We start from the raw sequence: 26,114 nt of genomic DNA, 5'->3' as shown, positions 1-26,114 counted from the left end.
CCGCTTTATCCATACTCTAATTCCAGTCTAATACTAATAATAATCCTTTTTGTGATTTGTTTTCTTTTATAAGTCAAAATTTACAACGAGGATAAGCTTGCCTTGACCGTTTGACGTATCCTTCTATCCAAAGTTCACTACCTCTATTTTTTACAGTTTTTACCTTTCAAAGGAAGAGCTAGAGCATAAATAAAGGGCATTATAAAAGGAGTAAAATTCCAGATAATTAAATTTTCCGAAAGTGGGATATTTTATTTCTATAAAATCTCCCACCAATTTCACTTCCCAAACAAAACCTTAACACCAAAACTAATTTCTTTGGCCCCAAAATGGTTAACATCATATTATGTTTAACTCTGTTTTCTCTAAGTTTAATCAATGCGAGTTTAGCAACTAATCCTGAAAATTCCCACAATTCTAACAACCAAAATCAAAAAAATAACCCAAAAAGAAAGACAGAGATTGGAGTTTATGAGCTAAAGAAGGGAAACATCACGATTAAGGTCACTAATTATGGTGCTACTGTCATCTCCGTCCTTCTACCCGACAAAAATGGTAAATTTCCTATTTATTTTTCCTTTTATTTCAATTGGTATTAATTTTAGGAATGGACGACAAAAGTAAGTGTCGATCGGAGTAATTTAAGTTTGATCTTGCATAATATTTCCACATAGATCATTAAATAATGGCTGCATATATTGTTATCATTTTCCTGTTTTATATATTTTTTTAATTATTTGATTTCATGTCCATTTAATTTTATTTTATTTTATTTTCTAAATCAGTGTTTCAGTGTGGGTTTACCAAATTCTGATTTATGAACACCCTAATTAAATCAGTTTAAATCCGGAAAGTAAGTTAAGGGTTTCAGAAACTGGTGTGAAGGAAACAAGGCCGGAAAAGAACTTTCACACTTTTCTCAATTTCTAATCAACATATATGTGTATCATTGTACAAGTGTAAAATAGAGATTATAGAAGTGCAAAATACCAAGTAGATATTTGGGTCTTTAACTTTTGAACAACTATTATTTATTACAGGAAAGCTGGGTGATGTGGTTCTCGGGTATGACTTGCCTAAGGATTATGTGGTACGCATTTTCCCCCGTAATTGTTTTACAAGTTTATGTAGGAAATCTCAAACTATAGTTTGGACTTGGGAGTTTCAACTTTGTTGACTTGTTCAAATGGTCTTTCAAATTATTTTAATATCTCATATTGACATATTGTAATTAAGGATTTTACAAAAATTTACGCGAATCTAAACATTAGTTTCAACTTTCGAGGCATGAATTTGTCCGATTTGCTTATCTGGCTGCAAAATTGAGCAAGTAGGTAATTTGAACTATTTCTATGGTTGATTTGACTGCAAATTGAGCAGTCAATGAGCCAACGTGAAGCTATATCCTTTGTTTATTCAACTTTCATCTTTCTGAAATCTGAAACCCTCTTCAAAATTTCGAAACTACCGAGTAATTTATTCGCTTAATCACTTTGTTTGTTCCTTTGGCTCTGCGCATGAATTATGCTTAAACATAAAACATGGTGACAAGGGTTAACTTTAGTATTTTTCTGTCAACTTCTGTTGGCTTGTGCATGGCAGCATGTGTACATCACATTAACTACATGCTCTTAGGTATTGCTCAAACAATCCAATGAGTCGTTCCTTATATCTTTCCCCGTATTCTTAATTGACTTGGTTAGTTCGTAATCAACTCAACTTCTGCCTTTCTAAGTTCTAACAACACTAGACCTCAGGTAACACTGATTACTATGTTAAAAACATCCCATCAAACCTTTACCCAAAAAAATAAGGAATGCTGTCTTATAGATATAGACTATAGAAAGTTGATCAAGTTAAATGATGAATTACATTCTTCTTTTCCCCCAAAATATATATGTCCAAGTTCTTAAACTTAAGATAACAGAACACAGTAACCTATGAACACAAATGTATTACCCTGACATTAAAAACTTCTTGTGTGACATCATTCAAATCTTGGGTCTGCCATCCTATTGTTGTCACAGAGGTTTATATTGCCGGGGGAAGAATAAGGGTTCAATTTTACAACTTTTTGCTTGCTTTTTATTTAGGAAATTGTCTAAGGAAGCTATGTGCAGAAATCTATAATTGAGAATCTCAAGAATGCGCTATAGTTTTTGTCTGATACATTTTTCTGAATACAGAATGATACAACATACTTCGGTGCTGTAGTTGGGCGAGTCGCTAACAGAATCGGTGGTGCCAAATATACTTACAAAGGGGTAAACTACAAACTCATTGCAAATGAGGGGAAAAACATTCTTCATGGTGAAACCACTTTTCCTGTTCAATTTTATATCATTTATATCAAATCCAAAAACTTTTCAGTGACATTTTCTTATATACTGTAACAGGTGGCCCAAAAGGATTCAGTCGCGTTATCTGGGAGGTAGACCAGTACTACCCGAATGCTCCTTCTCCCTCTATTAGGTTCAGTTACTCCAGTTTTGATGGAGAGGAAGGTTAGTCGCTATTCTTTACAAAGTAGCTTAGGAAAATTGTAGGTCATATATTTAAATAGGAAAAATTGATATTATCGGTCCCAACTATGGCCGATTTACTTTAAAAGGTCCCAACTTTTGATTATGTCAGGGTGGTCCCAACTATAGAGAGTGTTTTCCAAAAATGGTCCCTTAGTTAAAATTAAGTGCTAAATAACTTAATTAACACTCATATCTCTCGTGCAATAATCATATTTTTTAATTAAATGAAGTAAATGCAACAGTATGATATGCTTAAATCAACTTAATTAATAGTTTAATAAACCAAAGGACCATTCTTGGAAAACACACCTTAAAGTTGAGACCACTCTAGAATAATCAAAAGTTGGGACCTTTAAAAGTTAAACGGCCATAGTTGGAACTGTCAATATCATTTATGAATGCAACTATGAAAAATTGAGATAAGATATGTTGCTTAAGATGATTTATGGAAAGAAAACATAACAAAAGTAATTCATGGACACAGGAAAAGTAAACATAGAAATGGAGAAATGCAATTTTCATACAACTAGGGTATCTGGAAATGCAAACACTAGAGCAACAAATAATAGTATTTTCTTAGAAATCTATGATATTTTATTATTATAATTTGAAATAAGCATCTGAAGAAGGTATTGAAGTTAGCTTTGATCATTTTATGACTTTAAAGATATTGGGTAAAAAAATTCTTCCAAAGGTTTTTTTGACTTTCTGAGTTTGGAACTAGAAAATATGATCGTCATTCATCAGACTTTCTATGAACCAAAAGCTCAAGAGGAACTTTACTGACTTGGAAGTTGGAACAGCACTCCCCTAGATTATTGTAATTCAAGTACTTTGTTTACTTATTATAACACAAATAATAACATAACAAATTGCAGGTTTCCCTGGTAATCTCAAGGTAAAAGTGACATACAAGATAATACAAGGAAACCATCTGTCAGTCGCAATGACAGCAAAACCATCGAACAAGGCAACTCCAGTTAATCTAGCCCAACATACATACTGGAACCTTGGAGGTCACAACAGTGGAAATATTCTAGAACATGATGTTCAAATCTTTGCTTCCCAAATCACTCCTGTAGATGATCAACTCATCCCAACTGGCAAATTCGAGCAAGTTAAGGGAACGCCATTTGATTTCCTCAAATCCCATGCTGTTGGAAACAAGATTAATGATCTTCCAGCAGGGTATGATATAAACTACGTGCTTGACGTTGCTAAGAATCTTGGTCCTAAGACACGAGTTGCTATAGTAAAAGAGAAAAAATCAGGAAGGGTGATGGAATTGTGGGCAGACAAGCCTGGAGTACAGTTTTATACAGGCAACAAGCTGAGTAACGTGACAGGTAAAGGTGGATATGTGTACGGACCTCATGCTGCTTTGTGTTTAGAGACTCAGGGGTTCCCTGATTCAGTTAATCATCCTAATTTCCCTTCTGTGATGGTTTCCCCTGGTGAAAAGTACAAGCACCATATGTTGTTCAAGTTTTCAACCATGAAATGACAGGTTAACTGATAAATGGAGTATGGACCGAAGAATTCGCGTCTTATAGAGTTTAACCGTCTTTATTGACAAGTCTTGAGCTGATGGATTGCTAAGTGTTCATTTTCATAAGCAATGCAGTTTTCCATGTACTTTCTTGTTTGATACTTTGATAAACAGCATGCTTAAATAAAATTGGCCTGTCTAATAAATTTCGTCTGTGAATGTTCTAGTTTTTCTTGTTAGGAATCAAACATAACTTAATTAAACCGATAAGGGTTCGTAACGGAGTTAAACTGATGAGGATTCATAACGGAGTTTTGGCATCAAAGCTCGGTGAGTGAACATCCCAAAACATTAGACAAGCAAGCGACTAAGACCATGTTCTTTTGGACTTAATTTCAGTTCCATTCAATTCAGTTCAGTTCAAAAGAACGGCCTTGTGTTCATCTTTGTCTTTAATGATCTTATTTGATTATTTTGTTTATTATTATAATTTACTATTAATTACTACGTATATTGTGATGTTCATCTTTATTTTTATTATTTATTTATTTATTTTTATTATTATTATTATTATTTATTATTATTATTAATAATTATTATTATTATTATTATTATTATTATTATTATTATAAAAAGAAGCGATCTGGCGCCATTCACTCAGGTCAGAAAAAGTTTCTCGCGTCAAATCCTACGCTGTAAATAGAACCGTCGGCATTTTTCCCCTTCTCACAGCTGCTCTTTCCACACCTCCGGCTACCTCTTCCAGAAGAAGGAAATCCCGTTCAAGGACTATGTTCCCGAAAGAGGCGAATTGCCAGAAAGTTTCTCAAATCCGATGAAAGCAAGGAAGGCAGTTCCAAGAATGAGGTACACAAAGTTGGATGGGAGCCTAGCCACTAATTGGGCTCCAACACCCTTATTCAAAGCAAAACACAAACGATGAAAAAGGAAAGAACGAATGTTAGCAGCAGCCGTGTTACTCTGAGCAACCCGTGAGACCCTAGCCATGAACTCGAGGGCATCACGCCCTAGTTCTCCAAAGGTGGAGAAAGCAAAAGCGATAAATGCATATCCGTTGTCTATGCACTTCGCTTCATACTTCTTCTTCCTGGCAACAGCATTAGCGACAGCAACCCCAGGAGCAAAAGCATCAACTCCTGGCCCGGCGAATGGAGAGATACCTGTGACATCTAAGCATACATTTTTCCCTTTGTCCCAAGAGTAAACAAGAAGGTCTGCAGGACGAAGATCTCTCCCTTCCTCAAACAGAAAACCCAAAGGCACCTCCTTCTGCACCACAACCCCAGCCTGTGAACAGATATCCCCTAACACATCTCTAACCAAGTTATGGCGGAATTTCAGGCCAACATCATTACCACAATGCACTGCGTGATCCCCGAAACGATCTCTGACTTTCGAAGAGCAGCAAGGACAAGTAAAGTCAGGAGGGAACATAGGAATCGCAAGGCGATAACACAAAACACACCTGAATTGTCTTGGGTGCATCGTCTGCCCTAACCCCTCAATAGGGAGGGCTCTCAAGAAGTCTAAGGAGTGCGCCGCTCGGTTGCTAATGAGTATAGCCTTTTCTCTGGAACTCGGGTTGTGGTGTCCCATCATCTTCTTCTCCACCATGTCAAAGTACACTGTAGCCAACTTTTTCATAAACGGGGGGGCTGGTACCACACGGCAAAGATCGAGAGGATCGAAATGACACAAATCCCGAAAGCTATTTAAAGCTAAATCACAAGCGAGGCCCAAAACAGAGTCACCACCATGCCCAAGCAGTCTGTTCTGGAGACCAAGAGACTGGTGACGCGAGGACACAAAAGCATATGCGGTAGAATCCTGTGCAGTGTAGACCCCGAAACCACCCAACCGAGAAGGTAAAGTGACACACCGCCACTGCCAATCTCCAAATCCCGCACCACCATCCACAATAATATTCTGAAGAACCCTCCTTAAGGCGAGATCAAAGGAAATAGGAGCAGACCCGAGCATATGCGGCGGACAAGTCCGTAAAGAGAAGTACAAACGACTAAACCCCACACAACACCGCAGAAGAAGGAGCTCCGATTGAGGATCATTAAGCTCGGCCACGGCCTCCATCAAACCCACAGTCGTAGCGACCCTGTCCTCTATCAAGCGGCTGCAAAAGTCAGCCTTCAAGCTAACTGGCCCACCCAAAAGTGTGACTCCATCCCTGGGGCAGGCAATACTAGGAGGGAAAAGTGTGGAATCGTAGCTCCTCGGATCAGGAGTAGGCCAAAAGATTTCCGTTTTCTCAACATTTAAATGCAACCCCATTGCCGGACCCTCAGTGGTGATCACCTGCAAAGCCAAAGAAACCATAGCAGTGTCCCCAATAATGGTACCGTCGTCGAGGTACCAAGCCATGAAATCAAGATTGCACTTCTCGTTGATCAGGTGGACCAACGGATGCAAGGTAAGCGCAAACAACAAAGGCCCCAAGGGATCACCCTGCTGAACCCCCTGAGATGAAAGCAAGACAGAGCCCTCATAATACAACCTAGCCGGCCGGGCATAACAGAATTCAACCCAAGGAGTGAGCGAAGGACAACGACGCCGGACCTCTCTAAGCATAGTACTACGGTCTATCAAGTTATTATTATTATTATTATTATTATTATTATTATTATTATTATTATTATTATTATTATTATTATTATTATTATTATTATTATTATCAAATGCTAACAAAGTCAAACATTCTACAAATAATTAGTGGGCAGCCGAGATACAATCTGGGCCCCCACTCCTCTGGCTATAGCAAAACCTATCCTGGTGAAAATATGAGCAGCAGCACGAGCCCCAATGTCCTGTGTCCTAGAAAACTTCTGAATCCGCTTCAGCAACGCAACATCATCCTTATCCAGCTCCCCCAAAGAAGAGAAAGAGAACGAAAGAAAGCCATAACCAATGGCCCTGCAACGTGCTTCGTACTTGGCCCGCTTCCGAATAGCCGCATCAGCCACAAACCGACCCGGGGCAAAGCCAGACAATCCAGACTGCGTCAAAGGAGAAGATCCCGTCAAGTCAACACACACATCACAACCCCGATCCCAAGAGTAGAGCAACACGTCCGCTGGCTGGAGAGCTCCATCGTTCCCTCCAGATAGACCAATATCAAACTCTCTCCGCGCCGAGATCCCAGACCGATAACAAACATCAACAAGGGTATCCCGAACCACATTATGACGATGTTTAATACCCACGATGCCAGCAGATGACACCGCATGATCACCAAAGATGTCTCCCGCAAAGACCCTAGAGCAAGCAGAACATGGCACCGTAACAGAGAACAAAGGAACCCCCAACCAGTAACACAACACACATCGATAAGACTTAGCATTCATCGTCTGTCCCAAACCTGAGATGGGGACTGCACGAAGCCAAGCAGAGGTGTGATCTCCCTGCTGCGATTTCCACAACGCCGAATGCCGAGACGATCAAGAGAAGGTGGATTCTGCAGATGCAGTAACCTTTGTGAAATATATATCTGCCAATTTCTTCATAAGTTTTGGGGCAACGACCTCACTAGGGTTACGCATAATGTCATACTCCACCATTCCACTAAATAGACTCAACGCATCTTCAAATGCTCGACCAGGACCAACAATATCAGCATGCCGTAGAAGCTGTGCCTGCAAACCAAAAGACTGCAACCGAGAAGCAAGAAAAGCATAATGCCGAACATCACCCGAGAAGCAAGAAAAGCATAATGCCGAACATCACCCGCGAAATAAACACCAAGCCTGCCAAAAGAAAAAGGTAAGGTGGCAATTCGCCACTGCCAATCACCAAAGCCAGGTCCCGAAGCAGTAACAATACACTCCAAAGAAGATCGAAGAGTCTCATCGAAAGTGCACTGAGCAGCCTCAAAAATACCAGGAGGACAAGTACGCAAAGCAAAGTAGAGTTTAGAAACTCCGGTACATGCCCTAAGTAACAACAACTCACACTGAGGATCATCAAGCTGAGCAACCTTATCCATAAGCCTAATGGTCTTGATTACCCTCTGCATCACAAGCTCACCACTAAAAACTGGATTGCAACTAGCGGGACCACCAAGCAACTTAACACCGTGCAACGGACGAGCAATATCAGGGGGAAAGACTCCCACAAGCCTGCTACGAGGGTCCTCTATAGGCCAGAAAACCTCGGTCTTCTCCACATTAAGATGTAACCCAAGACAAGGCCCGTCCTCCATAATCAACTGCAGAACCTTCCCCACCACCAAGGTATCACCAATAATAGTGTCGTCATCCAAATACCATGCCTGTAGACATACATCAAACGCGTCCCTGATTTTACAAACCAGGGGTTGTAAAACTAAAGCAAAGAGTAGAGGACCAAGGGGATCACCCTGTTGCACACCCTGAGACGACCATAATGTATGCTCCCCATAATACAATCTGGCTGGAGAAGAGTAGCAGAATTCAACCCATCGCGAAATGCCCGGACAACGAAGACGACCTTCACGCAACATGGCCGCTCGATCAACTAAATTGAAGGCATTTTGAAAATCCACCAACAACATTGAAAGACCCACATCAGAACCCCGATCCTCAATCAACCTGTTCACAGCATGAACAATTGCCTCACCACCCGCAGATACCCCGACACCAAATTGAAGACCATAAAAATAACTTCCCAAAGACGGACCAACCATAACAGCACCAACCTTCGAAACCAGACGTCGCCAAACAGTACCAACAACAATAGGACGAATACCACCACCGGGCTTGACAAGAGGGGTGAGGGGAGCACTAGCAACATACTCACCCAAATCCATAGGGCATTTCCCAGCTAAAAAGAGATTAACTACCCTAGAAATGGAGTCAACCAACTCATCAGAAACAGCCACAGCAGCCCCAGTCAAGCAATCCATAAGGTTCTGAGCTCGTAAACCGTCCCTCCCACAAGCTGTGCCACGGGGAAAACTCCTAATCCGGTTCAAAACAATAGCAGAAGTAGCCATGAGATGATGGTCATCAACATGAATATCAGGCAAGGACGGAGCTGGAAACGTAGGGTGTTTCGACTGCAAATCCGCAAGAGTGGCCTCATTATAAGGCGCAACGCCAGAAGAAGAAAGAACACAGACTACATCAGTGTAATGGCCATCACCAATCTTCCTACGACACTGCTTGATATTACGCTCTGCTAAATCAAGACCCTCATCAACATCCAACAAAGTATGGGATCCAGTTGCCAAAGCTTCCCGCAAAAGAAGCATATCAGCACCCGGCTCACTCCAAGTACGAATAGCATTAACAATGCTCTCCTCCTGCCGCTGCCGCCTTATGACAGATGTGCACTCACGATTACTTCTTGGACTAAAGGTCCTAAGGATATATAGAGGTAAAACGAGAAGTTTAACCCAATAAGAGACGTCCTCAGGCCTGCAAATAACCCTATCAAGCGCGCCTCTCAAAATTCGAGAAAAACCCAAACGACATTTAGGAGGGATGGATTTCACTGTGCAAAGCCGTCTAGAAAACAATCTTTCAAGAAGAGTGATGGTAAAACCACAATCCCGTTCTTGCACCGCAGTATCCATTTGAACATCAGAAGAAAGAGACGATTTAGAAAAACCATAGAGCACAAACCGAACAACACCATCCTCAACAACAGGCGGGGCCACAAAATCAGAACCATGACGACATTTAGCACGAAGAGCATGCGTCTTAAAACAATCCCCACAAAGCCAAATCTCCATACGGCGGAAAGTCAACTCAGCCTCAGCATAAATAGCCAAGTCAGTGGTTAGAGAGTGTCGCGTGACCACTTGAGCATCACCCTTAAAATGACGATCACGAAGATGAGTGATCAAAGAGCTCTTAGTAAGCCCATTTCCACCGCCGTCTTGACACCCACTAAGACCCACAAACGGACAATGAAAACGCACCACACCAGTAGACATTAGAGTACCCCGCGGTAGCACAACCAGAGTAAACGGTCACAGAGCAACAATTATGCACCAACAACAAACTTATTGTTGCATGCAGTAGTAGAGAAAAATTGCCACTCAAAATATATAATCCCTTTATTCCAATGAACCAGGCAACCCACAATCACAAATCAACAACAAGCATAACACCTCAACATAATAGGACAAAACAGGGAAGAAGACAAAACAATATTCAACAACAACAACACTGTACCACAACAATGCCAGCAACGAACTCGCAACACCAACACGACAACACCACAATAACAATGCCACGAATACACACGGGCCCAGCCAGAAACGAACACAACGAACACCACACTGCCGGAAACAACCCCTGACGGAACTGACCACTGCCGGCAACAAACACACCAAACGCCAACAAACCCCACGTCGCCAGAACACGAGGAAGCTGCGCCAAAGGAAACCCGCAAAACACCTGGACCACGCTCGAAGTTGCACACCACAAAAAGACCCAAACTGGACACCGAAAACCACCCTTAAAGCCGCCTGAAACTCGCCTGAAAACCACCCTTATAGCCGCCTGATACTTGCCTGAAAACCACCCGATACCAACGTACCAAAACTGCTCAGTTAAAGAACCAAAACTGGACTTATGCACCGAATCAATAACGCCTAAAACTGCTCCATTAATGAAACCTTAAAACGCCTAAAACCACGCCGTAAATAACGCCTGAGATACCCTGCAACCCCACCTGCGACGTGAAGCCTTCGCCAGACCCACTGCCGTTGGAACGCTGCCGAAAAACGAGCCCTAATGAAACCCCGATCGAACCCTAATCGCCCCCATTTGAGAAAAAAACGGTTATTATTATTATTATTATTATTATTATTATTATTATTATTATTGTTATTGTTATTATTATTATTATTATTATTATTATTATTATTATTATTATTATTATTATTATTATTATTATTATTATTATAGTTGTTATTATTATTATTATTATAGTTGTTATTATTATTATAGTTATTATTATTATTATTATTATTATTATTATAGTTATTCTTATTGTTATTATTATTGTTATTATTATATTTATTATTGTTGTTATTATAATTGTTATTTATAATTATTCTTATTGTTATTCTTATTGTTATTATAATTATAATAATAATAATAATAATAATAATAATAATAATTATTATTATTATTATTATTATTATTATTATTATTGTTATTATTGTTATTATTATTATATCAAATGCTAACAAAGTCAAATATTTTACAAATAATTAGTGGGAAGCCGAGATACAATTTGGGCCTCCACTCCTCTTGCTATAGCAAAGTCTATCCTGGTGAAAATATGAGCAACATCACGAGCCCCAATATCCTGTGTCCTAGAAAACTTCTGAATCCGCTTCAGCAACGCAACAACATCCTTATCCAGCTCCCCTAATGAAGAGAAAGAGAACGGAAGAAAGCCATAACCAGTGGCCCTGCAACGTGCTTCGTACTTGACCCGCTTCTGAATAGCCGCATCAGTCACAACCCGACCAGGGACAAAGCCACACAACCCAGATTGTGTCAAAAGGAGATGATCCCGTCAAGCCAACACACACATCACAACCCCGATCCCAAGAGTAGAGCAACACGTATGCTGGTCGGAGAGCTCCATCGTTACCTCAGATATACCAATATCAACCTTTTTCCGCACCAAAATCCCAGACCGATAACAAACATCAACAAAGGGTATCCCGAACCACATTATGCCTGTGAGGGGGTCGAAAAAGCCCGAGGCTAATGCGTGACCTCGTCCCTCGTGGGTGTGATGATTCTTTTTATTCAATCAAGTGTAATTGGATTTCCTGTGAGTTTACACCCAATTGACTAGTAATATAGGAGTCGCCATTCAGTTTTTAACAACAATGCGAAAAACTGACAAAACCCGGTTATCGTGACATAAAGGGAGTGCAATTATGTTTGACCACGACGGCCGTAGGTTCCCTTGTGATCCCTGGTGTGGGGATCTCTCAACATACACCCGCAAGGTAGAGATTGAGGGTTCGGGGGACTGTAACTACCGAGAGGAGTACTTCGCTCGTCGATAACTCCAGAGGCAGGATATCCTTACTAGCTCAGCATAAATAATTGAAGGGACATGCGTTAACTACTAAACTAATCTGAGTTGATTTTAGCAATATGCAATATATAATACTAGAGCGATCGTGATTATCTGATTTAAATAGCATTAAGGGACCTAGCATGATAATCCAATTTCCCAAAAATATTATATATGTTAGGCGTGATAGGACAATCAGATTTAGTTAGTTTAACAGTTCATAAAAAGGGCGAGGAAAGCAATTAAATCATCGAAAAGGGACACATTACGACGCACCCTTGAGAGGTGCGTCACGGTTCTCAGAAAACTAACCACTTTGACTTTGCTATTTCTCCTTTTTATTTAATGAATCTCAAATTATGGGACAGGATACGTTCTGTTCGATTTATGGATCGATTGCGACAGAACGCGTGAACAGTTTCGCAGCGTGAGGCTTAGGCTAAGGGTTGGAGTCAATACTCAGAATATAATCGTGTGTGTGTTGTTTTAACGTCGAATTTGGGGCTGTATTTATAGGGAAGAGTTTGTGGAAAGATAGAATTGCAGAGTTCTAATCCACAAAGAATTAGGAAAAAACACGTACCCAGGTATTTTCGGCGCCCAGCTCTGGGCGTCGAAAATAGGACCCATGCAATTTCAGCGCCCAGGGCTGGACGTTGAAATTGCTGTTTGGGCTGTTTCTTTGTCAGATTCGGATTCTTAGAATCCAGAGTGTTTGATACTTAATCGAGTCTTTTAGTGCGTATCAATTTCATGACGGAATGCGTCTGGGCCCGTTACGAACTCTAGGCTCGTTAGGATTTTAATTAATACGTAACTCTTATTTCCGAATCATATTAGGAATAGGATTCTTGCAGTTTTCTATCTCATTTAGGATTTATGTGGGAGCGCAACACCTAATTCTGACAGGTTTCTATCTTTTATGACTTGCCACTTGTAGAAGCTACCTTTTACGGCAATTACTATTTTTAGCAGGTTTCCATAAATAGCAGGTTTCAGGTGAAATGAAAAGGGGAATTGAGATTCGTTTATTTTATAGGAGATGCGTTGTCAAGTGGAGATTTATGTTTTCATCATCGAACCTTTCCCTTTCGGGAATGGGGACAAAAGTAGGTGTCTACAGTTAGCCCCCACTTTGACTGAGTCTCGGGATGAGACGATGGTCAAAGTATTAGACGGAGTGCGTCACACAAGCCATGGTGTATGTGACCTGTTTTGCGAGGGTCTCACGAGCCCCCGAGTGATAACATTTGACTTAAGGGTCATCACTTGAAATGTCGACATATCCCTCACGTGTCATTGGGATTTGTCAACGGATAGTATAGAATACTCCCTCACTTTGTCATTGGAAGTATCTAAAGAGGCGTAGAAACTCCCTCACTTTGTCATTGGGAGTAGCTACAGATATTTTCGAAATCAAAGCTATAAAGTGTAATTGGGCCTGGCCAAGCCCAACCACGAGGTAAAAATGTTTTTAAAGATTCTCATTTTCAGGGCTAGCTAAACGAGAAAACCCCCTTGTTTTTATGGGACGTAAAACGAAGGAAAATCCAGCACATCGCTATTTTTTGGAAAAAACGGAAAACCAATCCTTTTAATTTTTGGAAAAGGAAAAACCAGAAAAAGTTATCGATGCAGCGACTAAGGACCTGCGCGGTTAGTGGCGCAGACCCCGCCGGCTAAAGATGGCGAGCCTGTCCGCTAAGGGTGGACACCCCGTCCGATAGAAGTGGACGAATCTGTTTTTGAAATTTGAAAATAAGGACCTACGGGGTTTGTGACGTAGACCCCGCCGGCTGAAGATGGCGAGCCTGTCTGCTAAGGGTGGACACCCCGTCCGATAGAAGTGGACGAATCTATTTTGAAATTTGTTTGTGCTTTTTTTGAAAATAAGGACCTACATGGTTTGTGACGTAGACCCCGCTGGCTTAAGATGGCGAGCCTATTTTAAATTTGAAGACTTTATTTTTCGAAAACTGAGGACCTGCGCGGCTAGTGACGCAGACCCCGCCCGCTGAAGGTGGGCGAGCCCTGTCCGCTAAGGGTGGACGCCGCGCTCGCTGGAGGTGAGCGGACCTGAATTCGTCTTTTCGATTTGGGATTCGTGTGCCGCTATCTTGCCCGATTGAGGTGGGCAAGTCCCTATTTCATTTTTCTTGTGATTTCTTTTGAGAATTTCTTTTATTCATTCTTATAGGAGCGAATTCTTCCGAGGGATGCTCGGATTTAGTTGCAACCTGAATGTGGGTTGACAATGTGTTTAGATGGACCATAGTCTCGTGGTCATCACCTTTTCATGGTTTTGAGCTAGTCTTTTTGGCTCAATTTTGCCACTACCTGGGTTCTTGATTAGGGGACTATGTATAAGTATCAACGGCGACCTTTGTTTCGAGGTCGTAATCCGGTTTTATTTTTTTAGACATCCAAACACGGGACTTCGTACAGCGTAGTCTGGGAATATTGTTTTAATTTTTCATACTCTCTTTTGAAATATATATTTTCTTTCGAGCCCCCAAGCATTCGTGCTTGACGGCCATTTCTTGTCAAAGGGGTTCCTTGGGGATATGCAATTTGTGATGTCGCTGATCGTGTTTGGGATCGTGCTTGTAAGTGCGAGCGATAGTGGTGTGCTACTCTTGACAAAGCCGTGAGGTGCGACTTCCAGTAAAGAAACCGGCAATTTTCGAGTCGAATGGATGCGGCAGGGCCCAATAGAAGTTAGGGCCTTTTTTGAGCCTGGGTTCATTTTCGGCGCCCAGGCCTGGGCGTTGAAATAATTCACGCCCAAGTGGGGCGTTGAAAGTGTTATTTGGGCTGGTCTTTTGATGACACAGTTGGCCTCTTATTCATTCGTTTATTTCACTTGGAAGTTCTATGTATTCTTTCTCTTTTGTTTTTTCCTTTATTTTTAGAACGTGAAGATTTTCTCGAGAAGCCGTAGCCGATTGGTGGACTACGGTGTTTATCTCTTCGGGGCGATTATTTAAAGGAACTGTTGCTCTTACAGTTATTGCAATAGTCGGGCGAGTCTATATGGCCCTGAGGAACATACCTTGAGGTGTAAGACTTTGATCGCTCTCATATTTTTTTGAAAGTGTTCGTGAATGATGATTTGTATGTGCGAACGAGCGTTCATAGAATGGCCGTTGTGTGCGGTCCATTAATCAGTTCGCTTGAATCATTTTTTTTTGAGCAATGACTGATTTTGAATAGTTTGCTTAGAAGCTTGATAGGGTCAGGCCCATTCATGAAGTGGGCTCAAGCATCGTGCCCTTTCGATTGTTCAAACATTTTCTTCGAGATTTTTTATTTTTCTATGGTCGTTTCGTAGCTTGGAGCCCCCAAGTATGCACGTTGGGATGCTTCCTTTTGGCGTACGATTTTTGTAGGCTCTTTTGAGAAAGATGCCTTGGGGTTCCGCTCGTGTAGGTGCGAGCTGTCCCTTCCGTGGTAGGTAATATTTTGCTACCTTTAATCCTTAATGTAGAAGTCGTGTGGCTTGCATTTTGAATTTGGGCGATAAGTAGTCTTTGCCTCTTTTACACATGCTCTATGGTCGTGCCTACATTAGTGCAATATGCCTTACTCTTCTTTTAGACTTGTACCGTGGGACGGTTGAACTTATGGTGCGACGTAGGCTTGTGTGGCCTAACGGCGTGTCTTAGAACATTCCTCCAGGTCTTGGGATATTATTATTTTTTGCATTGGAGTACTTCATCATGCCTCGTTCAGGTGTTCGAACAAGTGTAGCATCTTCTGCGTGGGTTTGCACGGCTTATTACTTCGTTCGATGCGAGGATTCATAGGTGTTTCTTCCCCCCCTTTTTTTTTATCTGGGCGAAACTTGGCTAGCAGGAAGACTCAGCGCCCAGGCTGGGGCGTTAAAGATATCGACGCCCAGCTCTGGGCGTTGTAAATGATTTCTTGGTATATTTTAACAGTTCTTATCCTTGATTTTTTTTCTTTCGCTTTTGCCTTGGAACGAGGTAGACTGTGTAACGGGCGCTTGTAGGGCGAGCGTTATGTGCAGTAGTTTGATCGGAGTTTTGGTGACTCGCGATTTTCAGTTACCCTTGTTAGTGGGGTGACTTTATATATTCTAAGTAGCGCTTAGAATTTGGGAGGGGTTGTAGCCATTCTAAGGTTCGTTTTACGCGATTAAAGCTTAGGATTGTGCCCCTATGACGTGTGTATAGCATTAGCGTCGAGAATTTGCGATAAAATCGTCATTTCGAGCATTTTTAGAGTGTTTTTCTTAAGCCCCCAATTGTAGCTACGGGATTGGCTTGGTGCTATAATGCTTTGCATACGTTTTTATGCATTCATGGTGACACGGATTAGTTTGAACCAGACTCGTTTAGTGCGAGGTATGTTCGAGTAGTGATTTGCTACTTCTCTTGTAAATGTCGTATTGTGCGACATTACCATGGTCAAGGTAGTCACATGTTGAAGTGTGCCATGACCAAAAGCTAGGTGCCTTTCTTTACCCATAATCGTATTTGGAAATCTTTTGACTCACTTGCAACATTGAGATAAACGCATACTTTGCTTAAACCAACGACACTTTATTATGTTCGAAAAAGTCTTTGAAAATTATTTGAAAATTATTTAAAATCCGAGTCCTACTGTGTACAATCCGAGGTGTCCTAAGTAAGTTGACTTATAGAAGGGTTTGTACAGGATTACATGAGTGAATCAAAATACTGTTACGATTTTTGGAATCCTGTCTAAGGATTTGCTGGAAGCCAGGGTGCAGGCGTCAAGATATTACTTGTGCCCGTTTGGCATATGCTTTAGGCTTTTAGGGCCATCTTTTCCAGAATTGCGGGAATATAAACCGTTGTCAAATTGACTTAGATTTACTTGGTGTATGTCCGTACAAAAGGTCAAGGTATACTTAGTTCTTTCCCTAGCTCTTTCACTTCAATTTTTTTTTAGCCCCCAGTTGCTATTATGTCTTGCCATTAATGATGCTTTTAGATTTCGATTTTAGATGCCTGTGTCATATGTCTGAGTAGGGTGAACCTTGGTTAAGTGCCAAGTCCTATTGACAATGTCTGATTTTTTTTCCAAAGGAGATTAGTAAGCATTCGAGTTACCATGAACGGGTGCGCTGAGATCGAGGGAACGATGGGGCGACGCCGTGGAACAATCCTCTTTATTGCAAGCTTACTGCCTTTACTACTTGTTGGCGATTATGACTGTGTCTAGTGGTAAAAGAAGGTCTTTAAGCGAACGACTATGTCTAGTGGTGAAAGAAAGTCTTTAAGTGAGTTAGTTCGCTTTAGGGAGGGTCAAGTCGAGTACTTTAGAGGTCATGGACACTTGCGCTAGCCCCCATTCAATTGAGGCAAAGCGATCTTTTTGAGTCTTGGCTAAGTGCCTAGGAGTGTGAGTGCTCCTTCTGGCAAGGGTACGTGCCCTTATTATTTTTCGATGTGTGCTCATTTTGGCATCTTGATGACTTGGATTCTTCTTCGTGCTTTCAATTTTTCTTTCGACTTGGATCGCAAGTAATTAAATTTCAATAAGGGACTTCTATTTTTATTCTTGTTTTTCTATAGGCTTTAATATTTTTGCAAATTGGTCGGACCGTATCATGGATTGCCTACGTATCCGCCTTAAATAGATTTAATTTGGAATCAGGTCTTGCGTAGTTCTTAGCCTAGAAAATGGTTTTTTAGAATGCCGATTTTAAACAAGTACGTTCTGAGGTGGAAACATATTATTTGAAACGGTAGAATAAGTGAAGTTTATTATTATTTTAATCTGCTGCCTTGTCGTAAGCCAAAAATTTATTTTATATTTTTTTGAGTACATGTATTTTTTGGTGGTACGTATATCTGAATACGTGTTGTACCCCTCCAAGTGTTCGTTATTTTTCCGTGCAGGTGCGGATAAAATGACGAGCACTTCTGAACAAAACTTGGCAAGCAGAGAGTTTCAACGCCCAGGCTGGGGCGTCAAAGTTTTCGGCGCCCAGGTGTGGGCGTTGTAAATGTTTTCTGGGCGGATCTTTTTTGGTGCGCTAAATGCTTCTTTTTCTTTTTAGACGAACTTTTAAACGCGCTTTGCAAAGTTTGCTTTTTTATTATTCATTATTGTTTTGTACTTTTCATTTGTCTTCTTTTTTTTTACTCGTGACTCAAGACGGTTTGAAAAATGGGTTGAATGAGATAGGATAAATTGTATAGGTATTGGTCAAGCATGAGGATTATATCTGCTAGGACTCACAATTTGCAGCCTCAAGCTAGTGTCACGAGTTTACATCAATCAATGCCAATGAGTAGCATGGGGACGGCTCAAGGGTATATCAACAGGATGTATCCACACAAGTTATATGGTCATTATGCTAATGATGATGCAAGAGCAGGTTTGACGCACGTGTCAATGGCCGTACGTGGTTTGCAGTTGATAACAAGTTCAACAACAGGAGTCGAGGTAATGGTTTCTTGGGTTATGACAATGAGAACATGGATGGGTTAAATGAGCTGAACAGGGACCCCAGAGCGAAGGCGTCTAAGAGCATAAGGATTGGTAAGGGTAGACATCGTAGAATTTTATGATTTTGGATTGGTTGACTCAATTCTTTTCCTTCGTTTACTTGGGTAAATTTTGTACTTTGGGAGGTACGGGTTAAGTATTTCATGGCTCTTTTCGCTCTCCCTTTTCTTTTTCTCTTTTTTTCTTTTTGCTTGGGATTTCTCCCCAACATAAATCCTTCAATCAATTTTTTGGTTTGGGCTAAAAGGTAGATGGTTGTGGTCTTTGAGTCACGAGGCGAGACTGAGTGAGCCTCGTTTGGTAGGCCTATAGTGGACCTTTAATTTTAGTAGGCCTAGGGTGGACCTTTAATTTTAGTTGGCCTAGGGTGGACCTTTAATTTTGTCTTACTTTGCAAGCGTATTTAGTCGTTTCTTAAAATGTGCAAATAGCGTAGATTCAAAATGTTGTTTTTACCTTATTGAAATTTAACGAAAGAATTACATCGAAAATAATTTTGTTTCTTTTCAGACTCCAGTTTCTGGGATTTAATTGGAAGTCGTGATTTAGACTCGAACTTTCATTAATCTTTCTGATTATAACCCGTGTATGAATACAAGGAGGTGGCCTAGACTCAAAATAATGACGTGGCGTAAGCCTATAATACTTGACCAAGCGACTCTCAGACTTAGGCTAATTGGACTCAGACTTTCGTTGGTTGACACTTTAGATTTTAACCCTTGGGTGTTCATTTGTCATGCGCCATTTTGCTTGATGTTGGCAAGGTAGTTAGTTGGGGAAATCGAATTTTCATCTTTGCAAGGCTAGAATCATTAGTGCGGCTTCTCTCTTAGTGTGTATTGCTTTACCCAATGGTAGCCTTATGGTATGCCGATTTGGGTATTTTCATGGTTGGTCATGTTGCATTCATGGAAAATCTTTTAGTCCGTACTTAGTAGTATTTCAAGGAGCGAGTGACTCGAGAGAACTATGATAGTCGTGACCCAATGTGATTATAAGCCTTGAGGCCATTAATTTTTTCTTTGCCAATGGTATTGACACCTGTGAGGGGGTCGAAAAAAGCACGAGGCTAATGCGTGACCTCGTCCCTCGTGGGTGTGACGATTCTTTTTTATTCAATCAAGTGTAATTGGATTTCCTGTGAGTTTACACCCAATTGACTAGTAATATAGGAGTCGCCATTCAGTTTTTAACGACAATGAGAAAAACTGACAAAACCCGGTTATCGTGACACAAAGGGAGTGCAATTATGTTTGACCACGACGGTCGTAGGTTCCATTGTGATCCCTGGTGTGGGGATCTCTCAACATACACCCGCAAGGTAGAGATTGAGGGTTCGGGGGACTGTAACTACTGAGAGGAGTACTTCGCTCGTCGATAACTCCAGAGGCAGGATATCCTTACTAGCTCAGCATAAATAATTGAAGGGACATGCGTTAACTATTAAACTAATCTGAGTTGATTTTAGCAATATGCAACATATAATACTAGATCGATCGTGATTATCTGATTTAAATAGTATTAAGGGACCTAGCATGATAATCCAATTTCCCGAAAATATTATATTTGTTAGGCGTGATAGAACAATCAGATTTAGTTAGTTTAACAGTTCATAAAAAGGGCGAGGAAAGCGGTTAAATCATCGAGAAGGGGCACATTACGACGCACCCTTGAGAAGTGCGTCACGGTTCTCAGAAAACTAACCACTTTGACTTTGCTATTTCTCCTTTTTATTTAACGAATCTCAATTATGGGACAGGATACGTTCTGTTCGATTTATGGATCGATTGCGACAGAACGCGTGAACAATTTCGCGGCGTGAGGCTTAGGCTAAGGGTTGGAGTCAATACTCAGAATATAATTGTGTGTTGTGTGTCTTTCACGTCGAATTTGGGGCTGTATTTATAGGGAAGAGTTCGTGGAAAGATAGAATTGCAGAGTTCTAATCCACAAAGAATTAGGAAAAAACACGTACCTAGGTATTTTCAGCGCCCAGGCCTGGGCGCCGAAGATTTCGGCGCCCAGAGCCAGGCGTTGAAAATAGGGTCTGGGCTGTTTTCTTAGTTAGATTCGGATTCCTGAAATCCGTAGCGTTTGAGACTTAATCGAGTCTTTTAGTGCGTATAAATTTCATGACGGAATGCGTCTGGGCCCGTTACGAACTCTAGGCTCGTTAGGATTTTAATTAATACGTAACTCTTATTTCCGAATCATATTAGGAATAGGATTCTCGCAGTTTTCTATCTCATTTAGGATTTACGTCGGAGTGCAACACCTAGTTCTGACAGGTTTCTATCTTTTATGTCTTGCCACTTTTAGAAGCTACCTTTTACGGCAGTTACTATTTTTAGCAGGTTTCCATGAATACCAGGTTTCGGGTGAAATGAAAAGGGGAATTGAGATTCGTTTATTTTATAGGAGATGCGTTGTCAAGTGGAGATTTATGCTTTCATCATCGAACCTTCCCTTTCTGGAATGGGGACAAAAGTAGGTGTCTACAGTTAGCCCCCACTTTGACTGAGTCTTGGAGTAAGACGATGGTCAAAGTATTAGACGGAGTGCGTCACACAAGCCATGGTGTATGTGACCTATTTTGCGAGGGTCTCACGAGCCCCCGAGTGATAACATTTGACTTAAGGGTCATCAATTGAAATGTCGACATATCCCTCACGTGTCATTGGGATTAGTCAACCGATAGTATAGAAACTTCCTCACTTTGTCATTGGAAGGATATAAAGGTGCATAGAAACCCCCTCACTTTATCATTGGAAGTAGCTACAGATGTTTTCAAAATCAAAGCTATAAAGTGTAATTGGGCCTGGCCAAGCCCAACCCCGAGGTAAAAATGTTTTTTTTAAAAGATTCTCATTTTCAGGGCTAGCTAAACGAGAAAAACCCCCTTGTTTTTATGGGACGTAAAACGAAGGAAAATCAAGCACATTTCTCTTTTTTTGGAAAAAACGGAAAACCATTCCTTTTAATTTTTGGAAAAGGGAAAACCAGAAAAATTTATCGCTACAGCGACTAAGGACCTGCGCGGTTAGTGATGCAGACCCCGCCGGCTAAAGATGGCGAGCCTGTCCGCTAAGGGTGGACACCCCGTCCAATAGAAGTGGACGAATCTATTTTGAAGTTTTTTTGCTTTTTTTTGAAAATAAGGACCTACGCGGCTTGTGACGTAGACCCCGCCGGCTAAAGATGGCGAACCTGTCCGCTAAGGGTGGACACCCCGTCCGATAGAAGTGGACGAATCTATTTTGAAATTTGTTTGTGCTTTTTGAAAATAAGGACCTACGTGGTTTGTGACGTAGACCCCGGCGGCTGAAGATGGCGAGCCTATTTTAAATTTGAAGACTTTATTTTTTCGAAAACTTAGGACCTGCGCGGCTAGTGACGCAGACCCCGCCCGCTGAGGGTGGGCGAGCCCATTTTGAATTTCTTATTTTGCCTATGTAGAAGGGCTTTTGTGATTACAACCTGTTGGTGGGTCGTAATATTTCCTGATCAGGTGTGTCCTATGAGTGGGTCCGCACTGTGTATATTTTTAACGATATCGCAAAATACCATTCTTGGGAAAGAAATATCAAGATAACAGATAATTTACACAAAATAGGGGAGTAAGCGTGCCCGACAGCGAATATTCGCTGTCTGGGAAGCATTTTCAGCGCCCAGCTCCGGGCGCGAGAATTTCTAACGCCCAGAGCTGGGCGTTGAAAATGCGAAGGGGAGACGGGTCTTTAAATTTGCGGACCGTCTCCTTCCTTTCCCATTTCCACCATTTTCGCTCAAGCTCCTCATCTCTTTCAACTGATTTATTGCTCGTTTCTTCACCTTTCTTTACGAATTCTACTCCAAATTACTTCCTAATCTTCCCAATGTAAGTAATCTTCAGTAATTTTGAGCTTTTTTGTCAATTTCAATATTTTTGTCAAGTATTTTTATGCATGAAATTGATTTGGGGGTTTTTGATTTTGTGCCCCTTTCCTTCAATTAGATAGTTGGAAATGTTCCACATAACATGTTAATTAGTTTGTGCATGCTAATTTTTGCAAGTATGTTGATGTTGATTTTTGTTGAATTTGGGCATTTTCATGCTAGCCCCCAAGTATACCTACGACTCTAGTGTTTTCTTACAATGTAGGTGTTCTTGGTATATTGCTTGCGTTCCTCATAATTCATGAATGACAAATTATGGAAGAATTTTCATTTTGTTGGAGTTAATTAAAAATTTTTCACTTAAGGAATTTTTTGCTCGATATGAACTTAGTATCATGTCTTAGGGAACAAAAATTGTATGACTCCATTTTATGAGCGGAATGCACTCCCTTAGTGATTGGTGCGACTGCCAGTTTTGTTAAAGGTATAATGCCTTATTGTATTATTGATCAGCATGGCTGACGAGTCGTCACCTCCTCCTGGTGGCCACGAGGAGCGTGGCATGACGCGTTAGTCCACTGGCGCGGGTCCCCTATGGGTGGGCCCTGAGCTCTACGACGGTCGTGATCTGCACTACGACCTAGAGGACCACGTGACTTCCCATCTTCACGCGAGGAGAGAGACCACGGTTCGCGGCTATGGCGCAGCGACGAGTGAGACCGTTTTTAGCTTCCTGAGCTCGGACGCCTAGGCCTTGGTGAGGGCGAGCTCACTGTTTCCGGTGGTCGAGACCTTCTGGGAGATACTGCGACTTAACATCTCCCTGTCCTTTCTGCGGTCGTTCATGAGGTGGTGGTGGGATACCACCAACACCTTCCATTTTCCTTGGGGCGAGATGACGATCACTCCTGAGGACTACACGGCTTTGACGGGCTTGACCTTTACAGGGAACCCCGTTCGTCTAAGGTCGGATGGCCCATCGCCGACTGTTGCTGAGGGTACCAGGCTCCTGGGCTCGTGGATGGGTGGGAGACTACCTTCGTACCAGCCCCGTGTGATACCTTTCGCTGACCTGATGTGGGCCTTAGAGCACGGGGTAGAGGAGTCGCCTTCGAGACAGGCTCGGCTGTTCTACCTCCATTTTATTACTTCCACTTTTCTATCGGGTCCGACTGACACCTTTGACCCGAGGTGGATAGGCCTGGTGGAGGACGTGTCTACACTAGGTGACTATCGCTGGGGCGATTTGGGCTATGCGACGCTCGTCGGCCAGATGAGTTTGGCGGTGCGCGACTCGGACCCGAGTAGACGTCACTTTGTGATTACATTAGCGGGAGTGCCGCGTTTGATCGAGGTATGTGCCTAGACTTTCTTTTGTTTTCTCGCTTTTACCGGGCCTCTTTTTTTTGATGTTTTATTGTCCTTTCTTTTTGCAGCTGTGGGCCTTTGAGCACTTACCTTGGCTGGCTCCCCGAAAGGGGCAGAGGCCTTTGGAGTTCCCTGCCGGTCGCCGTTGGGGTTGGAAGAAGAAGCTGACAGTGCGTCCACCGCCCGATACCGTGTGGGATCTTATTCGGGACAGGAACCCTGAGCATGTACAGAATCTTATCCTCTATCTCGTATTTCGTCACTCTCTTTATTTTCTATGTGCGAGATCTAACCGTGTTTGTACAAAAATAGGTGGTTTGGACCCCATGGCTCTCTTTTAGGGGTACTCATGCTTCGGTCAGGGATAGTTATGCCCTGAGCCAGATGCGGGTCTTGTTCGTTGGCCGCCGGGACCCTGTCTGGTACCTGGGAGAGCGGGTACGTATGCAGACGGTCGGGGCTTTTTCGGTGCCTAGGACTCCGCCAGCGACCATGCTGTCTACTCGCTCGATAGGCAAGTCGTGGAGGGTCCACTCGAGGACTGGCGTGCCGGCGACGGAGTTAGTGATAGAGGGAGCTAGCTATTACCAGTTTATCCAGGATCTCTTCGTCTCCCGGAGCCTGGCGCTGTAAGTTGCCCTCTCTTTTCGTATTGATGTTAGTGTTTTCATGCTCGTGCCCATGTGTTTATGTCTACTGTGTTTTGTGAAGGAGTGTCATGACCCTTCGTTGGGGGGATGGGTGCTTCCCGATGCTCGGATCTCGTATACCGGAGAGAGTGGATCCGAGATTGTGGAGACTTTCCCGGAAGACCGGGTTTTCCATGCTCCGCTCCCCGAGGGAGTACAGGCGGTATGCACCTTTTATTTGTGCACTCTTCTTATATTTTTTTTTCTCTTTTTTGTTACTAACATTCCTGTTTCAGGTTCCGGCCCGTACGGCCAACGCGATGGTGGGGGTCATCAACCGGTTGAAGTCCGCGTTGGTTCGATCCCGATCTGCACTTTCTTGCAGGAGCCCCCACTCTACTCGGGTAATGTGCCCTCTTTTTTTTTCTTTTGATCCGTACCTTTTGTTTGGCTTTCTGTTACTCACTCTCTTTTTTTTTTGTCTTTTCTTGTAGACGGGTGCTGGACGTGCCGGGGCCGACGACGCGGGTCCCTCGGGTGGGGGACACGGTCGTGAGAGAGAGAGAGCACGGCACTCGCCCCTACGGCATCGCCGTTCCAACGCGGGGGTGAGTTCTTCCGGGGAGAGGTCCGAGCCGGAGCGTAGGCGACGTTCCGTGTCGGTGGCCCGAGAGCCTAGCCCCGAGTTGCAGTCACAGCCTCATTTTTGGGGTGATTCTGGCTGGGGGCCCTCATACCACGGGGAGTGGAGTGGATGGACCGGCGAGGCTTGGAGACATGGAGCCGATGACGAGTCTTAGGCTTACCTCCTGTTTTGTACATATTCATTCTTGTATTCCGCATGTATATATATTTTTTGCGTTTTTTGGTGCAAGAATGTTTTGAGCCTTCCGTGGGCTTTGTTTTAACATATTATAGTAATATTAGCTTTCTAAACCCACGACGAATTTTGAAAAGGGAAAGACTTTTGTAAAAATAATGAGTTCATACAAGAGTGCACACATATTTTTAGACTAACCGACTACTTGGGGTATTACATATGCATGTTCACTATTTTTTTGTTTTTTGCCGACTCGTGCCATACTCCTTCGTTGGGCTTGTTCCTGAAAATTCTTGTGGCTTTGTTTTTCATTCTATTTGGTCTTGCCCGTGCATGGGTTAGGGTATAGTGCCCTTTGCAATATCTTTTCTTCTTGATGCGTTGCATGACTTTATTATTTTTTAATTTTTATTGGACCGAATCCTTGATAAGGATTGCCTACGTATCTTGTCAGAATCAGGTCGCGCGTAGTTCTAGCTTTTGAATTTTTTTTTGAAAGGGTGTTCATTACACGTCTGCTTCCCCCCCAAGTGTTCGTGGTTCTTTTGATGGTTCGAAAAAGGAGTACGAACACTTGCAGAATCGGGAGGATAGGTGGCAAGAGAGAATGACGCCCGTTCAAGGGCGAAAGAAATATCGGCGCCCAGGCCTGGGCGTGAAAAATAACAGCGCCCAGTCCTGGGCGTTGAAGTTTTGTCCTTCGCTTTTCCTACTTTATCGAGTTTTATGCCGTTTGCTTAGAGTAATGTACAGAATGCTTGCTTATGAGTCTTAACGTGTTTTATTAGATGCCTTAACTCCGGACTGGATTTTATTAAATATAGTAGTTTTTCAATTGGTCT

General features: G+C 42.2%; 1 protein-coding gene across 1 annotated transcript; it reads left to right on the top strand.

The window, feature by feature from the left end:
• The first annotated feature begins 195 nt into the window (after positions 1–195).
• On the top strand, positions 196–4,220 carry LOC110778491 (uncharacterized). The gene is made up of 5 exons (XM_021983043.2): positions 196–555; positions 1,041–1,090; positions 2,187–2,310; positions 2,397–2,504; positions 3,404–4,220. The coding sequence occupies exons 1-5, from the start codon at positions 330–332 to the stop codon at positions 4,027–4,029; spliced, it is 1,134 nt and encodes a 377-aa protein (XP_021838735.1). The 5' UTR covers positions 196–329; the 3' UTR covers positions 4,030–4,220.
• Positions 4,221–26,114: the final 21,894 nt, after the last annotated feature.

Source organism: Spinacia oleracea, chromosome 1 (assembly GCF_020520425.1).
Source record: "Spinacia oleracea cultivar Varoflay chromosome 1, BTI_SOV_V1, whole genome shotgun sequence".
In the NCBI taxonomy this organism is placed as follows: Eukaryota; Viridiplantae; Streptophyta; class Magnoliopsida; order Caryophyllales; family Amaranthaceae; genus Spinacia; species Spinacia oleracea.
The sequence above is the reverse complement of the archived record's forward strand: the minus strand, read 5'-3'. Positions and strand labels throughout refer to the sequence as shown.